Below are 19,235 nucleotides of genomic sequence, written 5' to 3'. Positions count from 1 at the left end.
AGGTGTCAATTTTGTTGTTGTTGTGGTGTCCTGGTTTCTAGGAAAGCACCCCATTGACACACCATTGCAGTGAGAGTGGTTGTTCATACACACACTTGCGCACGCAAGAAACAACCACCCGCCACCACACATGTGCACACACGCACACACTTTGCATCCTGCTGGGAACCTCATCAAAATTGTACGTTGCTGTGGCAACATTGACGAGGCAGATAACTTCCTGTGGCTCAGGGGGGAGTGACACACAGGACACCTGTCACTGTCACTGTCGCACAGACCTGCAGTGATTCAATGTTGTCCCTTCCATTATCTAGCACAGCTAAAGCCATTGTTAACAAAGGCTGTCTATCTCTACTCTGACCTGGCATTGAATGATAGATTGATATTCTGACATGCAAAGCTCTGCCTCACCAACAGATATATAATTGGTTATACTTGTATAAATAAGCAGCGTAATCACCCCAATTGACTCATACACCTTCCCCCCCTCCCTCCTCCTCTCCCCTGTATCTCCTCTCCCCTGTAGCTATCGTTGCTGTAAATGAGAATGTGTTCTCAGTCAACTTACCTGGTAAAATAAGGGTTAAAATAAAAATCATCAAGGCCGTGAAGTCCCTGCTGTGTTCTGCCCTCTGGTCCCCTTCTCCCACAGTGCACCCATGTAATCAACATACTTAGATACGCTCTAACATCTCTCTCTGTCTCTCTGTCTCTCTGTTTCTCTGTCTCTCTGTCTCTCTGTCTGTCTGTCTGTCTGTCTGTCTGTCTGTCTGTCTGTCTGTCTGTCTGTCTGTCCGTCCTCCTTCCTACAGGAACGATTCCAAGTGAAGAATCCTCCCTCTGCTTACTTGCTGAAGCTCAAAAGTTATCTTGACCAGGGAGGGGTCAGTCGCAAGGTACTGTACCAATACAGTCCTGTAAGATATTTTCAGATACTTTCAAAAACATAATTTCTTGAAGTAATCACTTATATAACAGAATTTGCAAAAGCTATGTTTAAAAAAACACTGGTTTGGTCCATAGCTAAGTTACCACTTGTTTTGTTTGCTATACACCATCAAACATTTCTCCACAACGATAATGACCTTGTTATGCGTGTTATGACAGTTCAAGAGGCGTGTCCAGGAGTCCACACAGGTCTTAAGAGAGCTGGAGATTTCCCTGAGGACCAATCATATCGGGTGAGACCCGCCCCTTACCCAACTTTTCTGCTTTCATCAGCACTCCATCTATTGATCCTTACACAAGCTACATTTATTTGATTTATTTATACAGGTAGGTCAATTAAATGGCACTTCCGCCACTTTTCAACCTCATATTCATTATCTCTAGCACCATACCATTGTCTACATTCTATGATCTGTGTTTGAAAAGATAACACGAAAGGTCCTAAAAAAAAATGCATAATTTAGAATTAAAAGCAAGAAAAAACATTTTTCAAAACCTGCAACAAAATTCTTGCCAAAGGGAGGATATTTTCTTGTTCCCCACATGTCATCGGGTAGAACTTTTTAACATAATTTTTTTTCTTCTACAAAACATAGAAATGCACAGTTTTCACACTGGTATTGTGCTGTAGATAATGAAAATGAGGTTGAAAAGGGATGGAATTGCCCTTTAAGAACAAATTCTTATTTACAATAACTTGACAGGGTGCAGCAAGTATAACACAGGTTAAAAAATATAATACAAAAAACAATAAAAAATACACAGGCAGTAAAACCGTCACTAAAGCGTTCAGTAATAGACAGCATAAATAACTTATGATGATAAAACAGCTATGAACTCGACCAACAAAATACTAATACTGTAAAATGGCTTTTAAAAAAAAAATATATATATATATATATATATATATACATATATATATTTAACATTTATTTTGACAGGGTCTCTTTTACAGATAAATCCAATCAAACACTATACAGAATTACTAAACATTAAGAAAAAATTACTTTAATCATCATAGAGGTCTCTGATCATTACACTGAACTGACATAGGGGGACCAGAACATATATTTTCAGAAAGCTCTGTAAGTTGTTCCGCAAAAAATAACCAAAAAACATCTTTCCCCAACTCTGTGGAGACCCTAGGGTCCCTCCAGTGTTATCCAAGCCTAATACCGGGTTTGGTCATTTGTAAGACTAAATTGAATTAATGATGATAGGAAGTTTGCATGAGTGCTTTGTTAGATAAACACAAGAAAATGCTGCTCTCTCTTTACATACAAAGAGGCCCAACCCACTTTTTGATTCACAATGATGAATGTCATGACAATGGGCCTCAGGATCTCGTCACGGTATCTCTGTGCATTCAAATTGCCATTGATAAAATGCAATTGTGGTCATTAGCTTATGCCTGCCCATACCATAACCCCACCATCACCATGGGGCTCTCTGTTCACAACATTGACATCAGCAAACTGCTTGCTCACACGACGCCATACATGGTCTGCGGTTGTGAGGCCAGTTGGATGCACTGACAAATTCTCTAAAACGACGTTGGAGATGGCTTATGGTAGAGAAATTAACATTCAATTCTCTGGCAACAGCTCTGGTGGACATTCCTGCATTCACCATGCCAATTGCACGCTCCCTCCAAACTTGAGCCATCTATGACAAAACTGCACATTTTAGAGTGGCCTTTTATTGTCCCCAGTACAAGGTGCACCCATGTAATGATCATGTTGTTTCATCAGCTTTTTGATATGCCACACCTGTCAGGTAGATAGATTATTTTGGCAAAGAGGAAATGCTCACTAACAGGGACGTAAACAAATTTGTGCATAACATTTGAGCTAAAAAATGTTTTGTGAAAATCTCATCGCATGAAACCAACACTTTACACGTTGCTTTTATATTTTTGTTGAGTGTATGTACAACATACAACATTACAAAACATATTAAGAAAAACAGACACATTTATCAACATATTGGTCTCTGATCATTTCACTGAACTGACATAGGGGGACCAGAACATCTAATTTCAGAGATCTCGGTGAGTTGTTCCACATGAAGGGCTCAAAAAAACTCAAATCAGCTTCACCCAACCCACTTTTTGATACAAAACACAATGATGAGTTCTATAACCATCACCAGTAATAAACCTAAGTGCACAATGGAAAACAGCATCTAGGTGTTTAATTGTAGATTCTGCTGCATGCACATAGATAATATCCCCATAATCTAAAATCGACATAAGTGGCCTGGACAATTTCCTTCCTATTAACAAAAGTCAGACATGCTTTGTTTCTGTAAAATAAGCAAACTTTGAACTTGAACTTGTTTTTTAAATAACAGTTTGTCATCAAGACAGATACCAACATATTTGTAGGAAGGAACTCACGCAATTTCTGTACCGTTCAAACTAGTCATTACAAATTCATGCAAATCTAGGTTTATGGGACCTAGAAAAAAAACATGCCTTTTGTTTTGTTTGCATTTAGCACTACTTTTAGATCCAACAGTGACCTCTGCAATGCTTGAAAATCAGGCTGTATGTGGAAAGAACAATCAACTGACAGGCCAGGACCAGTATGACCACCAAGCTGAGATAAAATGCTCATTAAAGCATCATTAAAGCAAATCTGAACCTTTTCAGTAATGATGCAGCGGTCTAAAACTGCTTGCTTAGGCAGGGAAATAGAGGAAAGGGAATTGCCCTGCTTCAGCGAATTATTGTTTTTCCAGAATTTAGAGGGATCGCTAACAGAGTCTGTCATATTGCTAAAGGAAGTAGTTTGATGTGGCCTGTTTATCGGAGGCAGTGCACTCATTTCTTAATTCCCTAAATAGCTGCTAATCAGCTAACAAGCCAGTGTGTCTAGCCTTGGCCCAGGCTTGATTTCATATCAAGAGGAGGATTGAGAGTACGGTCGTGGCCAAAAGTTTTGAGAATGACACAATTGTGAATTTTCAAAGTCTGCTGCCTCAGAATGTATGATGGCAATTTGCATATACTCCAGAATGTTATGAAGAGTGATCAGATGAATTGCAATTAATTGCAAAGTCCCTCTTTGCCATGCACATGAACTGAATCCCCCAAAAACATTTCCACTGCATTTCAGCCCTGCCACAAAAGGACCAGCTGACATCATGTCAGTAATTCTCTCGTTAACACAGGTGTGAGTGTTGATGAGGACATGGCTGGAGATCACTCTGTCATGCTGATTGAGTTCGAATAACAGACTGGAAGATTCAAAAGGAAGGTTGTGCTTGGAATCACTGTTCTTCCTCTGTCATCTATGGTTATCTGCAAGGAAACACGTCATTGCTTTGCCCAAAAAGGGCTTCACAGGCAAGGATATTGTTGCCAGTAATAAAATCAAATCAAATCAAATTTATTTATATAGCCCTTCGTACATCAGCTGATATCTCAAAGTGCTGTACAGAAACCCATTCTAAAACACCAAACAGCAAGCAATGCAGGTGTAGAAGCACGGTGGCTAGGAAAAACTCCCTAGAAAGGCTAAAACCTAGGAAGAAACCTAGAGAGGAACCAGGCTATGTGGGGTGGCCAGTCCTCTTCTGGCTGTGCCGGGTGGAGATTATAACAGAACATGGCCAAGATGTTCAAATGTTCATAAATGACCAGCATGGTCAAATAATAATAATCACAGGCAGAACAGTTGAAACTGGAGCAGCAGCACGGCCAGGTGGACTGGGGACAGCAAGGAGTCATCATGTCAGGTAGTCCTGAGGCATGGTCCTTGGGCTCAGGTCCTCCGAGAGAGAGAAAGAAAGAGAGAAAGAAAGAGAGAATTAGAGAGAGCATACTTAAATGCACACAGGACACCGGATAGGACAGGAGAAGTACTCCAGATATAACAAACTGACGCAGCCCCCCGACACATAAACTACTGCAGCATAAATACTGGAGGCTGAGACAGGAGGGGTAAGATTGCGCCTAAATCAACCATTTATCGGATCATCAAGAACTTCAAGGTGAGCGGTTCAGTTGTTGTGAAGAAGGCTTCAGGGCGCCCAAGAAAGTCCAGCAAGCGCCAGGACCGTCTCCTAAAGTTGATTCAGCTGCGGGATCAGGAAACCACCAGTACAGAGCTTGCTCAGGAATGGCAGCAGGCAGGTGTGAGTGCATCTGCATGCATAGTGAGGTGAAGACTTTTGGAGGATGACCTGGTGTCAAGAAGGGCAGCAAAGAAGCCACTTCTCTCCAGGAAAAACATCAGGGACAGACTGATATTCTGCAAAGGGTACAGGGATTGGACTGCTGAGGACTGGGGTAAAGTCATTTTCTCTGATGAATCCCCTTTCCGATTGTTTGGGGCATCCGGAAAAACCTTGTCTGGAGAAGACAAGGTGAGTGCTACCATCAGTCCTGTGTCACACAAACAGTAAAGCATCCTGAGACCTTTTATATGTGGGGTTGCTTCTCAGCCAAGGGAGTGGGTTCACTCACAATTTTGTCAAAGAACACAGCCATGAATAAATAATGGTACCAACACATCCTCCGAGAGCAACATCTCCCAACCATCCAGGAACAGTTTGGTGATGAACAATGCCTTTTCCAACATGATGGAGCACCTTGTCATGAGTAAAAAGTGATAACTCATTGGCTCGGGGAACAAAAAAAATCTATATTTTGGGTCTATGGCCAGGAAACTCCCCAGACCTTAATCCCATTGAGAACTTGTAACTCCCCAGACCTTAATCCCATTGAGAACTTGTGGTCAATCCTCAAAAGGCAGGTGAACAAACAAAACCCCAGAAAATCTGACAAACTCGAAGCATTGATTATGCAATAATGGGCTGCCATCAGTCAGGATGTGGCCCAGAAGTTAATTGACAGCATGCCAGGGCGGATTGCAGAGGTCTTGAAAAAGAAGGGTCACCACTGCAAATATTGACTCTTTGCATCAACTTCATGTAATTGTCAATAAAAGCCTTTGACACTTATGCAATGCTTGTAATTATACTTCAGTATTCCATAGTAACATCTGACAAAAATATCTAAAGACACTGAAGCATTGTGTAGCTACAGTCAGATGTAAGTATTTTTGTTGTTGTCGCGCTTGTGAGCGTCGTGCTTGTGAGATTCTTTCACCGTTCGGTTGAGTGAGATTGTTATTTTACTTGCGGTTACAAAATCTTAGACCAACAATCCAGTTGTAACCTTATTAATACTGTTATGTTTGATTGTTGTAAATGTATGTTGCTTTAAAGTGTCACCGTATGTGCAGCTATTGTAACGTCTAGTCGTTGTCCAATCTGAGTATTATTATGTCTGGATGTCTGTAATGTGTGTCTGATTGGGGTTGTAGTTACGTCTGACCGTTGAAAAATCCGATTCTTGTAGGGTGTGCCCGTTGTGTCTTATTATAATATCCTGTTTCCCCTCCTCTCCAGCTGGGCTCAGGAGTTTCTCGGTGAGGAGAACAGAGGTCTGGACGTCCTGGTTGACTACCTGTCCTTCGCCCAATGTGCCGTCACGTAAGTACCAGTCCTTCACATCTACAGTGCCTTCAGAAAGTATTCCTACCCCTTGACTTATTCCACATTTTGTTGTGTTACAGCCTGAATTCAACATGGATTAATCATTGTTTTTTTTTCACTCACCTGCACACAATACCCCATAGTGACAAAGTTAAATCATGTTTTTAGATTTTTTGTTGTTGTATTAATTGAAAATAAAATACAGAAATCTCTAACTTACATAGGTATTCACACCCCTGAGTCAATACTTTGTAGAATCAAATTACATTTTCTTTGTCACATGTGCGGAATACAACATGTGTAGACCTTATCGTGAAATGCTTACTTACAAGCCCTTAACCAACAATGCAGATTTGTTTTTAAAGTAAGTAACAAAATATTTTAAAAAAAAATATATATACTATCAAAATGTCAAATGAAAAAAAGTGACACAAAATAACAATAACGAGGCTATATGCATGGGGTACCGGTACCTAGTTAATGTTCGGGGTTCAGGTTAGTCGAGGTAGTTGAGGTAAAATGTACATGTAGGGATAAAGTGACTGTGCATAGATAATAAACCGAGAGTAAAAGCAGAGTAAAAAAGAGATTCAATGAAAATAGTCCGGTTAGCCATTTGATTAAATGTTTAGCAGTCTTATGGCTTGGGGGTAGAACTTGTTAAGGAGCCTTTTTTAGGACCTTCCTCTAAAACCGCCTGGAGACTGTTGTCCTTCATGCAGGTTCTCCCATTTCAGCCAAGGAACTAGTTCTGTCAGAGTGGTCATTGGGTGCTTTGTCACCCTCAGCAAGGTCCTTATTCTCCGGTTGTTCAGTTTCAATATACAGTGCCTTGCGAAAGTATTCGGCCCCCTTGAACTTTGCGACCTTTTGCCACATTTCAGGCTTCAAACATAAAGATATAAAACTGTATTTTTTTGTGAAGAATCAACAACAAGTGGGACACAATCATGAAGTGGAACGATATTTCAAACTTTTTTAACAAATCAAAAACTGAAAAATTGGGCGTGCAAAATTATTCAGCCCCCTTAAGTTAATACTTTGTAGCGCCACCTTTTGCTGCGATTACAGCTGTAAGTCGCTTGGGGTATGTCTCTATCAGTTTTGCACATCGAGAGACTGACATTTTTTCCCATTCCTCCTTGCAAAACAGCTCGAGCTCAGTGAGGTTGGATGGAGAGCATTTGTGAACAGCAGTTTTCAGTTCTTTCCACAGATTCTTGATTGGATTCAGGTCTGGACTTTGACTTGGCCATTCTAACACCTGGATATGTTTATTTTTGAACCATTCCATTGTAGATTTTGCTTTATGTTTTGGATCATTGTCTTGTTGGAAGACAAATCTCCGTCCCAGTCTCAGGTCTTTTGCAGACTCCATCAGGTTTTCTTCCAGAATGGTCCTGTATTTGGCTCCATCCATCTTCCCATCAATTTTAACCATCTTCCCTGTCCCTGCTGAAGAAAAGCAGGGCCAAACCATGATGCTGCCACCACCATGTTTGACAGTGGGGATGGTGTGTTCAGCTGTGTTGCTTTTACGCCAAACATAACGTTTTGCATTGTTACCAAAAAGTTCAATTTTGGTTTCATCTGACCAGAGCACCTTCTTCCACATGTTTGGTGTGTCTCCCAGGTGGCTTGTGGCAAACTTTAAACGACACTTTTTATGGATATCTTTAAGAAATGGCTTTCTTCTTGCCACTCTTCCATAAAGGCCAGATTTGTGCAATATACGACTGATTGTTGTCCTATGGACAGAGTCTCCCACCTCAGCTGTAGATCTCTGCAGTTCATCCAGAGTGATCATGGGCCTCTTGGCTGCATCTCTGATCAGTCTTCTCCTTGTATGAGCTGAAAGTTTAGAGGGACGGCCCCCTTGGTAGATTTGCAGTGGTCCGATACTCCTTCCATTTCAATATTATCGCTTACACAGTGCTCCTTGGGATGTTTAAAGCTTGGGAAATCTTTTTGTATCCAAATCCGGCTTTAAACTTCTTCACAACAGTATCTCGGACCTGCCTGGTGTGTTCCTTGTTCTTCATGATGCTCTCTGCGCTTTTAACGGACCTCTGAGACTATCACAATGCAGGTGCATTTATACGGAGACTTGATTACACACAGGTGGATTGTATTTATCATCATTAGTCATTTAGGTCAACATTGGATCATTCAGAGATCCTCACTGAACTTCTGGAGAGAGTTTGCTGCACTGAAAGTAAAGGGGCTGAATAATTTTGCACGCCCAATTTTTCAGTTTTTGATTTGTTAAAAAAGTTTGAAATATCCAATAAATGTCGTTCCACTTCATGATTGTGTCCCACTTGTTGTTGATTCTTCACAAAAAATACAGTTTTATATCTTTATGTTTGAAGCCTGAAATGTGGCAAAAGGTCGCAAAGTTCAAGGGGGCCGAATACTTTCGCAAGGCACTGTACGTACCAACGATGGAGACCACGTTGCGCTTGGAAACTTTCAACACTCTAGAAAATGATTCATTATAAGGGCACAAGGCGAGACCCAGATGCAGACACGGGAGGCAGATGGTTTGAGTCTCTGACATTTATTATATTCCTAAAGGGTAGGCAAGAGAATGGTCGTGGACAGGCAAAAGATCAAAACCAGGTCAGAGTCCAGGAGGTACAAAGTTGCAGGCAGGCTCAAGGTCAAGGCAGGCAGAATGGTCAGGTAGGCGGGTTCAGAGTCCAGACAGGCAAGGGTCACAACCGGCAGGACTAGCAAAAACAGAGTGATGGAAACAGCAGGAGAACGGGAAAAACAAGCTAGTTGACTTGACAAAAAAAAAAGACAAACTGGCAACAGACAAGCAGGGAACACAGGAATAAGTATCCAGGGACTAATGAGGAAAACAGGTGACACCTGGAGGTGGGTGGAGACAATCACAAAGACAGGTGAAACAGATCAGGGCGTGACATTCATACCCTTCCCCAGATATATGCCTCATCATAATCTCTGAGATTTACAGACAGTTCTTTGGACTTCAGGTTATAGTTTCTGCTCTGACATGCACTGTCAACTGTGGGACCTTATACAGACAAGTGTGTTTCTTTCTAAAAACATGTCCAAACAATTGAATTAGCCACAGATGGACTCCAATGAAATTGTAATGACATGTCAAGGAGGATCAAAGGAAATTGGATGCACCTGAGCTCAATTTGGAGTGCCATAGCAAAGGGGTTTGAATACTTATGTAAATGAGATATTGCTGTATTTTATTTCCAATAAATGTGCAAACATGTCCAAAAAATAAATAACCTTGTCATTATGGGGTATTGTGTGTAGATTGGAGAGACAAAAACATATATTTAATCAATTTTGAATTGAGGCTGTAACACAACAAAATGTGGAATAAGTCAAGGGCTATAAATACTTTCTGAAGGCACTTGTACGTGAATGGGACAATCTGAGAGGAAAATGTTTAGATTTTTAGGCTTCAACATGACATAGGTATTTATGGTAGTTCTGGGTCTTTCCTTCTTTTTGGGACACTTTAGTAATGAAACATATCTGAGGGCTTTAGATTTAACATAACTTTAATATTCCAAATTGATAATATTGGGTCGACTCTCCCATTCATGTCCAAATTCCTGCTACTTTGGACTCTCAGCTATGACATGGAAAGTTTGGACAATGGGACTTCCACACCAGAAAAATCGGTGGAGGACTTGACGAGGAGTGCCAGTAACTCTCCAACCCATGGCGGTTCTAAAGCTGCTCGTGCCCTTACTGTGAGGTGAGTGTTACCAGGAATTGGTGAGAAGAATGGACATGAGCTTCTGTCTGTTAGATGGGACAGAGGTTGGACTACACTTGTAGTTCTTGCATCCTAGATTAATGGCCATTAATTGTGAGGAAAGAACAATGACTCCCACTCATCCCACACACATTGTGACATACACACACACCATTTCCCCTGCCATCAAACTAGAGTTGAAAAACAAATGGCCTAACAAATGTCAAAATTCTAATAAGGCCTACCAAATGTTGGAAATTATAAGCAGAAACTTAATTTAAATTATAGTATATTAATTAAAGTAAGCTAAATTATTCTGGAATTATTATGGTGGGTTGAATTTTGCAAGTAGCCTACTTTTTGAAGTGATTCTTTTGACAATCGGATAACATCACACAAGACCCATGGTATGCGAAACTGACCCTGCGCAGACCGCAAAAACAATGCTAAACGGGATAAGATGTTTACATGCCACAGTATACCATCTTAGCTCAGCATATCCCAGGCATCTTATCCAGGTTTCTCCTAACCGGCATACAAGCTTTTTCGGGTTATTGTAAACGGGATGTGATGTTTATATGTGTCAGCTCAAAAACAGAATACTTGAGTATCCGAATAATAACGCGATATTGGTGTGCAAGTAAACGTGGTCAGTGTAACATTTCTTGCCATGGAACAAAGCTTATTCCATAAGCAAACCTTCCACAATGTTTCTTCTTATGTAACATAAATCCTTTGCACTGTGTTTCGAATTCCTGGAACAGTGTGATCTCAGTTTTTTCAAAATGTCTTAGAACGTTTTTGATTGGTCATAACATTATGAGAACCTTGGGTGCAACTGGTACAGCTGAGACACAGTGAGCACATACTGTAGAGTAACCTGTGGCGTCAAGCCATCCCAATCTGTCCCAAGCTGTCTCCACACACACACACACACACACACCTCTATAATCCTTTTCATCTGGAGGAACCACATTGCTGTCACACTAACTGTTTTGTAGGGTAAATGTTGGATGCAGCATGCCTCCCTCTCAACAATGTAGTCTGTCTAAATGTAAATGTGAGCAATATCTGACTTGCAATATCTGACTAGGGGCAAACCATCAGACATTCCACCCATCAACAGACATCTTGAAGTCAATTTTGGGGCACTGTCTGTCATTGATACTTCCAAGAGGAGTGTGCGTGAGCGTCGCAAAATAAATTTAGAAATCCATGTTATTCAATTATTGCACCCACACTGCACGCGCCCGCCAACGAGCGTCTGCGACGCCAAGGGCTAAAACAGAACTCATTCCTATTTCTGACGCAGATCGCGCTGCAAGTCCTGCCTCTCCCATCTCCTGATTGGTTTATAGAAGCAGGTACCCACGCGCCATCTCCTCATTGGTTATACCCACGTGGGTGAATGAAAAACTGTTTTGCCTGTAGTCGTGGTAATACAATGAAAGTTGCGATCACCATATAAATTAAATGATGAAAAAGCCTGGAAGGAGGAGAGATCACTAGAAACGATTCGGTTGGCCGTTTTATGTGTGGATTAATTGTCGGAGGTCCTTGTGCATTTCAGGTTAAATAACAACTCAATGTTTATATCCCTGGACAAATTAGCTCGCAACAGCAAGCTAGCTAAATAGGACAAATTAACATTAGCTATCAGGTGCAAGCTAACTAGCTACATTGCCTTACACGTTTAATGCTTTTCGACCTGTCCCCAAATTAATGTCATTGGTTCAGAGTTTGTTTTCATATTTTAACCTGCAAGTCGTGATCGCGTTTGGTGTGGGGGGGCAAAATACATTTATGCACGATGGCGCATGCGCGCAGCCGGTTTGGGTTCTGTGTAAGAACCATCGCTTCCTCTCTCTCATTTTGGATTGTCTTTGTTTCTCTAATATTTCTCTGTCCCTCTCTCACTTTTGACTAACTCAGATGTCATTTTGAAGGGTCTATTAACATGCACACCACCATTCTGCCTCTCGTTGTGGTGTTGAGAATGTGAATAAAGGCACATTTCTTAGTTCATCCTTAACAAGAATGACTAGCACTGAACATGTAGGCTAGGTTAGTAATTCTTAATCTATGAACAATTTTGAAGTATGTAATCATTCTAAACACAGAGAGTTTACATTGTGTAGCAATTTAAACATACCAAGGGCTTTGAATGAAAATGTGTTACTGCGGCTTTGGTGTTATGTAATAACCCCACATTTGCGCAATGCATAGCGCTATGCATGAGTAATAACATGTTAATAACAGCTACGTTTCTCACCTGGCAGATTCAACTCTCTCCACAACAGGAAAGCACTGAGGAAGTCCCGCCTTGTCAGTCAGAAAGACGACGTTCACCTCTGCATCATGTGTCTACGTGCCATCATGAACTACCAGGTACATACCTCCCCATGGAAACCTTATTTAACCTTTATTCAACCTATAATATTTTGCCAAGTAGGCCTATTAACCTCTATGTCTACTGTTAGAACAGAGTGACTCAATAGAGTTAGCTAGGAATAACATTTATTTTAGCCTCACGGTTTGTGGTTTTTCACACCGTAACTTGATGCCTCCCTCCTGTGCTGGGAGACGATTTCCATTGAAAAAAAGACAGTTGACGAGGCTTTGTGTCAGTAGGAATCAAGTCTACCCTGCATTATATGTCATATGACTGACAATGGTGATGACGGACAACTGTGTGTATGTGTGTTTAGTCTGGGTTTAACCTGGTGATGACCCACCCATGCTGTGTGAACGAGATCACGCTCAGCCTCAACAACAGGAACCCCAGGTGAAGACCTGTATTATTAGTGTGTGTGTGTGGAGTTTGTATTTCTGTCTGTTGTGTAAAATAACATTGTTGTTGAGTGTGTGTGTGTGTGGGTGTGGGTGTGGGTGTGGGTGTGTGCGTGCGTGCGTGTGTTTTTAGTTTTACTATCTTTGTGGGGACCAGAAGTGGGGACATTTCGCCAGTCCACAGAAGGAAAAAGGCTATGTTAGGCTTAGCGGTTAGGTTTAGTGTCAGGGTTACAATAGGGTTCGGGTTTAGAGTAAGGAGTTAGGCTTATGGGTTTGGGGTTAAGGTTAGGTTAAGGTTAAGGGCTATGTAAAATAGGATTTTGAATGGGAACCAATTGTTTGGCCCCCACAAGGATAGTAAAACAAACGTGTGTGCGTGCGTATGTGTTTGTGTGTGTATGAGGGTATTATAATGTACACTTCTACCCATCAGGACCAAGGCCCTGGTGCTGGAGCTGCTGGCTGCCGTGTGTCTAGTGAGGGGGGGTCATGACATCATCCTCTCCGCCTTCGACAACTTCAAAGAGGTTCGAGGGTTATCCAAGACGACAGTCTCTTCGCCAACAAGCCCTACACCCCTCTCTCAATATCATATTACATGTCATAGAGGCTCCCAGTTTCCCAAATCTCCCATTGACGTCAGTGCACAATTTTACGCAACGCTTACATTAGTTACATGCAGAGATCTCTCCAAAAATTAGGACGTGGCCATCAGTCGCCTGCGTGCTTTCCTTGACTCACACTAGCAGTGTGAACACGGCTCACTCCAAGTCAAACTCTCAACCCCCATCCAAAGTTTGAAACCCCACCACCCCCTTCACACATCGAACCCCATGGCAGCTGTCGGGGCAGTTGTCCCCTATAAGCAGACACAAAGTAAAGAAAGGGCGGGAGGGGGTGGGAGCACAAACATTCGTAACATTTGTTGGCAACATGACAGTTGAACTTTTCTGTGGACCTTTCATCAGTGTCTGTCAAGGGAGCAACTGTTGCCAACAGAAAAAGACCTCCATGAATAGGGTTACCCAGACATTGTGATGTAGACCTGGGTATTATTAGCAGTGGGCAGATCTTCGTACTTGAGGCCCCACTGCAACCTAGGGATAGTTGCCCCTAAGCACTGATCTGTGGTCAGTTTTGTATTTTAAGTCCTGATTGGCATAAGTAGGAATGGGGTGAGTGAAGCTGATCCTAGACCAATAGTTATGTGAAACCTCTCCCTAGTGCGGATAATTACATGGACATTGACCAGAGCAGACAACTCTCTATCAAAAGGTCTCACATTCGCTCGTTTCCTATGACGTATGTCTGGTGGCTTGAGGAAGTATCAGAACACATGATATATCAGTGTTGGTTACTTACAGTCCGCATTTTTAAAGACCTATAATATGACACTCAGAGATAGGCATCGGTTAAACAACACACACAAAGTTGTGAAATATTTAAAGAGGGATTGAGTTTTTCTACCCTCTTTCAAATCAGCTCGATAAAAGTCATCAATAATTGCGGTATCCAGAGCTCTCGCCTTCTTATATCCAATCGCACACGTTGTTTAAGCAATACCTTAGAGTAGTATCCTAGCATCTGTTACAGCGCAGAGAGACTGTGTGGGTGAGAGACTAATGGAGGGAGAGAGCGAGAGATGACAGATAGCACATTGTAGAGGAGTGAAGTAGCGGAGGCGGAAGTGCTTGCGGGCCAGGCTGGCTCCTGTTGCCCACAATGGCAGAGCGTGGGCATTGTTGGGGTACAGGCTGGCAGGTTGAAGTGCAGGCCTGCATTATTTAGTGGACATGAGCGGGTAGAGGGGAAGGCGGCGTTAGTCCTTAAAGACATATCACACATGTGATAATGGATATCACACAATAAGAGTTGTCCAACCGATATATTTCAGTTTCAAACACACTACTTACTCCTAGAGTGCAGAGTGTTCTGAACCCACTTCTGTATGTAGGAGTAATGCTGATGTTTTATCTTCCATTATTACAGTCAGTTTACTTCTATTATTGAAGTAATTTGTGATGGCCTAGGGGTGGAGAGAGAGTGGGAGAGAGGAGAGGCATAACAAGTGAAAGATAGACCGCGTGGGGTACAGCTGGCTGTATTTAAGGATACCCCTCCCCCCGTGCATATTTGTAGTGTTGCAGTGCAGAATTATGTGCCCAATCGAAAAACTTTTCGCCTTCCATCTATGTCGTTCGTAAGGTATGTGGAGAGAAGAGCCGCTTTGAGAAGCTCATGGAGTATTTCTGCAATGAAGAAAGCAACATTGACTTTATGGTGAGTCTGGCTCCAAAGTGCGCAATTCGTGTTCATTAGGTGTTCCTTATGTCCATCTCCATCTGTACACAGAAGAGATATTGCTCAGACTTGAGAATCAAGTTTTCGTAGATGTCAACTTGTCTCCATTGATGTAAACCATTGAAATTACGCGAGCATAGTCTTCCCACAGTGTACCATGCCATCTCCTACTGTTTATGTCCACCAGGTGGCGTGCATGCAGTTCATCAACATTGTGGTCCACTCAGTGGAGAACATGAACTGTAGGGTCCATCTGCAGTATGAGTTTACCCACCATGGCCTGGATGACTATCTAGAGGTGAGTGATACAGAATCACAGAGAGGAGTTGCCCCTTAACCACTGACACGTGGTCTGATATTTTCAGAAAATATCCAAATATACCCCCAGTTTCTTTTTTTAATAATATGACTTATAATACCTTATGAGATTACATTAGTACAGCTGTCTTTCCTTAACATTACCAAAAAACCCAAGGACGCATAATTCCAATGAGTATGTTTTTGTTGTCATAGGAGACTTAATTTGAAGGTAAACCAATTATGCATTTGTGGGCACATCATTAAATATAACAATAGTAATGTATCTCTATGTTTGTCTATATATACAGTGCATTCGGAAAGTATTCAGACCCCTTCACTTCTTCCACATTTTGTTACGTTACAGCCTTATTCTAAAATGGATTAAACAAATAACAATCCTCATCAATCTACACACAATACCCCATAACGACAAAGCGGTAACAGGTTTTAAGAAATGTTTGCATATGTATAAAAACATTTTTTTAAATGAAATACCTTATTTACATAAATATTCAGACCATTCAGACCCTATGAGACTCGAAATTGAGCTCAGGTGCATCCTGTTTCCACCTGTGGTAAATTCAATTGATTGGAAATTATTTGGAAAAGCACACACCTGTCTATATAAGGTCCCACAGTTGACAGTGCATGTCAGATCAAAAACCAAGCCATGAGGTTGAAGGAATTGTCCGTAGAGCTCCAAGACAGGATTGTGTCGAGGCACAGGTCTAGGGAAGTGTACCCCAAAATGTCTGCAGCACTGAAGGTCCCCAAGTACACAGTGATCTCCACCATTCTTAAATGGAAGACGTTTGGAACCACCAAGGCTCTTCCTAGAGCTGGCCGCCAGGCTAAACTGAGCATTCGGGGGAGAAGGGCATTGGTCAGGGAGGTAACCAATAACCCAATGGTCACTCTGACAGAGCTCCAGATTTCTTCTGTGAAGATGGGAGAACTTTCCAGAAGGACAACCCTCTCTGCTACACCACCAATCAGGCATTTATGGTAGAGTGGCCAAATGGAAGCCACTCCTCAGTAAGGCACATGACAGCCCACTTGGAGTTTGCCAAAAGGCACCTTATGGACTCAGACCATGAGAAACACGATTATCTGGTATTATTAGCAAAGTACAGAGCGATCCTTAATGAAAACCTGCTCCAGAGTGCTCAGGACCTCAGACTGGGGAAAAGATTCACCTTCCAACAGGACAACAACCCTAAGCACACAGCCAAGACAATGCAGGAGTGGCTTCGGGACAAGTCTCTGAATGTTCTTGAGTGGCCCAGGCAGAGCCTTGATTTCAACCCGATCGTACATCTTTGGAGAGAACTGAAAATAGCTGTGCAGTAACGCTCCCCAAATGGGAGAAACTCCCCAAATACAGGTGTGCCAAGCTTGTAGCGTCATATCCAAGAAGACTCGAGGCTGTAATCGCTGCCAAAGGTGCTTCAACAAAGTGCCAGGTAAAGGGTCTGAATACTTATGCAAATGTGATATTTCCTTTTTTTATTTAATCAAATTGAGAACAAGGCTGTAACGTGACAACGTTTTGAAAAAGTGAAGGAGTCTCAATACTTTCCGAATGCACTGTATGTGTGTATGTGTCCCTCTGTCATGCACAGAGGTTAAAGTTCACGGAGAGTGACCGGCTGCTGGTGCAGATCCAGGCCTACCTGGACAACGTGTTTGATGTGGGGGCTCTGCTGGAGGATGCAGAGACCAAGAACGCCCTGTTGGAACACATGGAGGAGCTGCAGGAGCACAATGCACAGGTGACCATACCATAAAAGGACACACATCCTTATTCTGATGTGTTGCACCCGGGTGAACTTGACGCTTTGCTTGTACACACGTTGAAGGTTTAGAGTAAGCAGATGTGCTGTGCGTTTCTACATGTGTCTGTGCGGCTATATAAGTGTATGTACATGTGTGTGTTTTAGATAAGCAGCAGACTGGAAGAGAGCGAGAGGGAGGCGTTGGAGAAAGTGTCTGAGCTGGAGAAGCAACTCATCCAGACCACCAAAGAGGTGGAGCTCCTAAAGGTAGACCTATCATCTAACCACAGTCCATTACATTCACGAAGAAGACTTGCGTTAGATCCCGAGCTAATGCCTAGGCTATAGCTCAGAGGGCTAACACACTGACATTTTTGTCTGTGTAACAGGAGAGTCTGCGTGAGTCCTGTGCCCAGGGGACCATTCTACAACAGCGGGAGATAGAGCGAGAGATAGAACGAGAGAGGGAAAAAGAGCGGGCGAGGGATAGAGATCGTTCGGCCCAGGCCTTAGCGGAGCTGGAGGAGAAAGTTCAGGGGCTTGTGTGCCAGGGGCTAATTCGAATGGAGCGCACGTCCTCGGGACACCTGGACCTCCATGTGGTCCCTGTCATCCCTCCTGTTTCCATCCCTGCAAAAACAGGTGAGCTACAAGCCACACACATGGGCTCAGAAACCATGTCAGAAATCAAGAGTTTCATTGCAAAACGCTAGATATCCATTTTCTGAAATGTTGGAAAAATGTGCTTTTATTGTTTAAAGTAATGATGAAAGAGATTGGTGTGTTTTTTTTTTCACTATCTAGTCATGGCATGGGATTGTTTAATGAAAGACAGCTATTACTGGTTTATTTTCAGAGAGACAAATTATCATATTATCAATGCTATGTACCAGACTCACAATCAGAAAAATAAATAGTATTGCTAGGTTTTTCACAATAAAATGTAGCATATAAGTACATTTATATATATATCTGATCCAAGGCGACTTAAAGGTCCAATGCAGCCGTTTTTATCTCAATGTCAAATCATTTCTTGGTAACAATTAAGTACCTCACTGTGATTGATTTAAATTAAAATGGTCAAAAAATAAAGAAAAAGAGCAATTTCTCAAGCCATAATTTAGCTAGGACTGTCTGGGAGTAGAGTGGGGAGGGGAAAACAGAAAACTATAGCTATTATTGACAGAGAGGTTTGGGAAGAAAAAAAAAATGAAATCTACACACACAACCTCATAATGACAAAGTGAAAATGTTTGCACATTTATTGAAACTGAAATACATAAATATCTCATTTACATAAGTATTCACACACCTGAGTCAATACTTTGTAGATGCACAGCTGTGAGTCTTTCTGGGTCTCTAAGTCTCAAATAGCTTTCCTCACCTGGATTGTGCAACATTTGCCCATTTATTCTTTAAAAAATGATTCAAGCTCTGTCAAATTGGTTGTTGATCATTGCTAGACAACAATTTTCAGGTCTTGCCATAGATTAAATTCAAATTCAAATAAATTTCAAGTAAATTTAAGTCAAAACTGTAACTCAACCACTCAGGAACATTCACTATCTTCTTGGTAAGCAACTTCAGTGTAGCTATGGCCTTGTGTTTAATGTTATTTTCCTTCTGAAAGGTTAATTAATTTCCCAGTGTCTGGTGGAAAGCAGAATGAACCAAGTTTTCCTCTAGGATTTTGCCTGTGCTTAGCTCCATTCCATTTCTTTTTTTATCCTGAAAAACTCCCCAGTCCTTAACAATTACAAACATACACATAATACATAATGCAGCCACCACTATGCTTGAAAATCTGGAGAGTGGTACTCGGTAATGTGTTGTTTTGGATTTGCCCCAAACATACTGTAACA

At 41.8% G+C, this 19,235-nt stretch overlaps 1 protein-coding gene across 2 annotated transcripts in view; it reads left to right on the top strand.

Moving 5' to 3' along the window:
• Positions 1 to 19,235, top strand: part of LOC110498757 (formin-like protein 1) — a 68,917-nt gene that overhangs the window by 27,626 nt on the left and 22,056 nt on the right. For both annotated transcript variants that reach the window (XM_036955901.1, XM_036955902.1), the window contains exons 3-14: positions 813 to 896; positions 1,108 to 1,181; positions 6,367 to 6,450; positions 10,079 to 10,204; positions 12,484 to 12,592; positions 12,913 to 12,989; positions 13,431 to 13,524; positions 15,203 to 15,277; positions 15,486 to 15,596; positions 17,221 to 17,370; positions 17,539 to 17,640; positions 17,763 to 18,015. In XM_036955901.1, the coding sequence (XP_036811796.1) occupies positions 813 to 896; positions 1,108 to 1,181; positions 6,367 to 6,450; positions 10,079 to 10,204; positions 12,484 to 12,592; positions 12,913 to 12,989; positions 13,431 to 13,524; positions 15,203 to 15,277; positions 15,486 to 15,596; positions 17,221 to 17,370; positions 17,539 to 17,640; positions 17,763 to 18,015 (1,339 nt within the window). The remainder of the gene's footprint in view (positions 1 to 812; positions 897 to 1,107; positions 1,182 to 6,366; positions 6,451 to 10,078; positions 10,205 to 12,483; positions 12,593 to 12,912; positions 12,990 to 13,430; positions 13,525 to 15,202; positions 15,278 to 15,485; positions 15,597 to 17,220; positions 17,371 to 17,538; positions 17,641 to 17,762; positions 18,016 to 19,235) is intronic.

This window comes from Oncorhynchus mykiss, chromosome 20 (genome assembly GCF_013265735.2).
Source record: "Oncorhynchus mykiss isolate Arlee chromosome 20, USDA_OmykA_1.1, whole genome shotgun sequence".
Taxonomy (NCBI): domain Eukaryota; kingdom Metazoa; phylum Chordata; class Actinopteri; order Salmoniformes; family Salmonidae; genus Oncorhynchus; species Oncorhynchus mykiss.
This window is presented reverse-complemented; position numbering and strand designations above follow the sequence as displayed.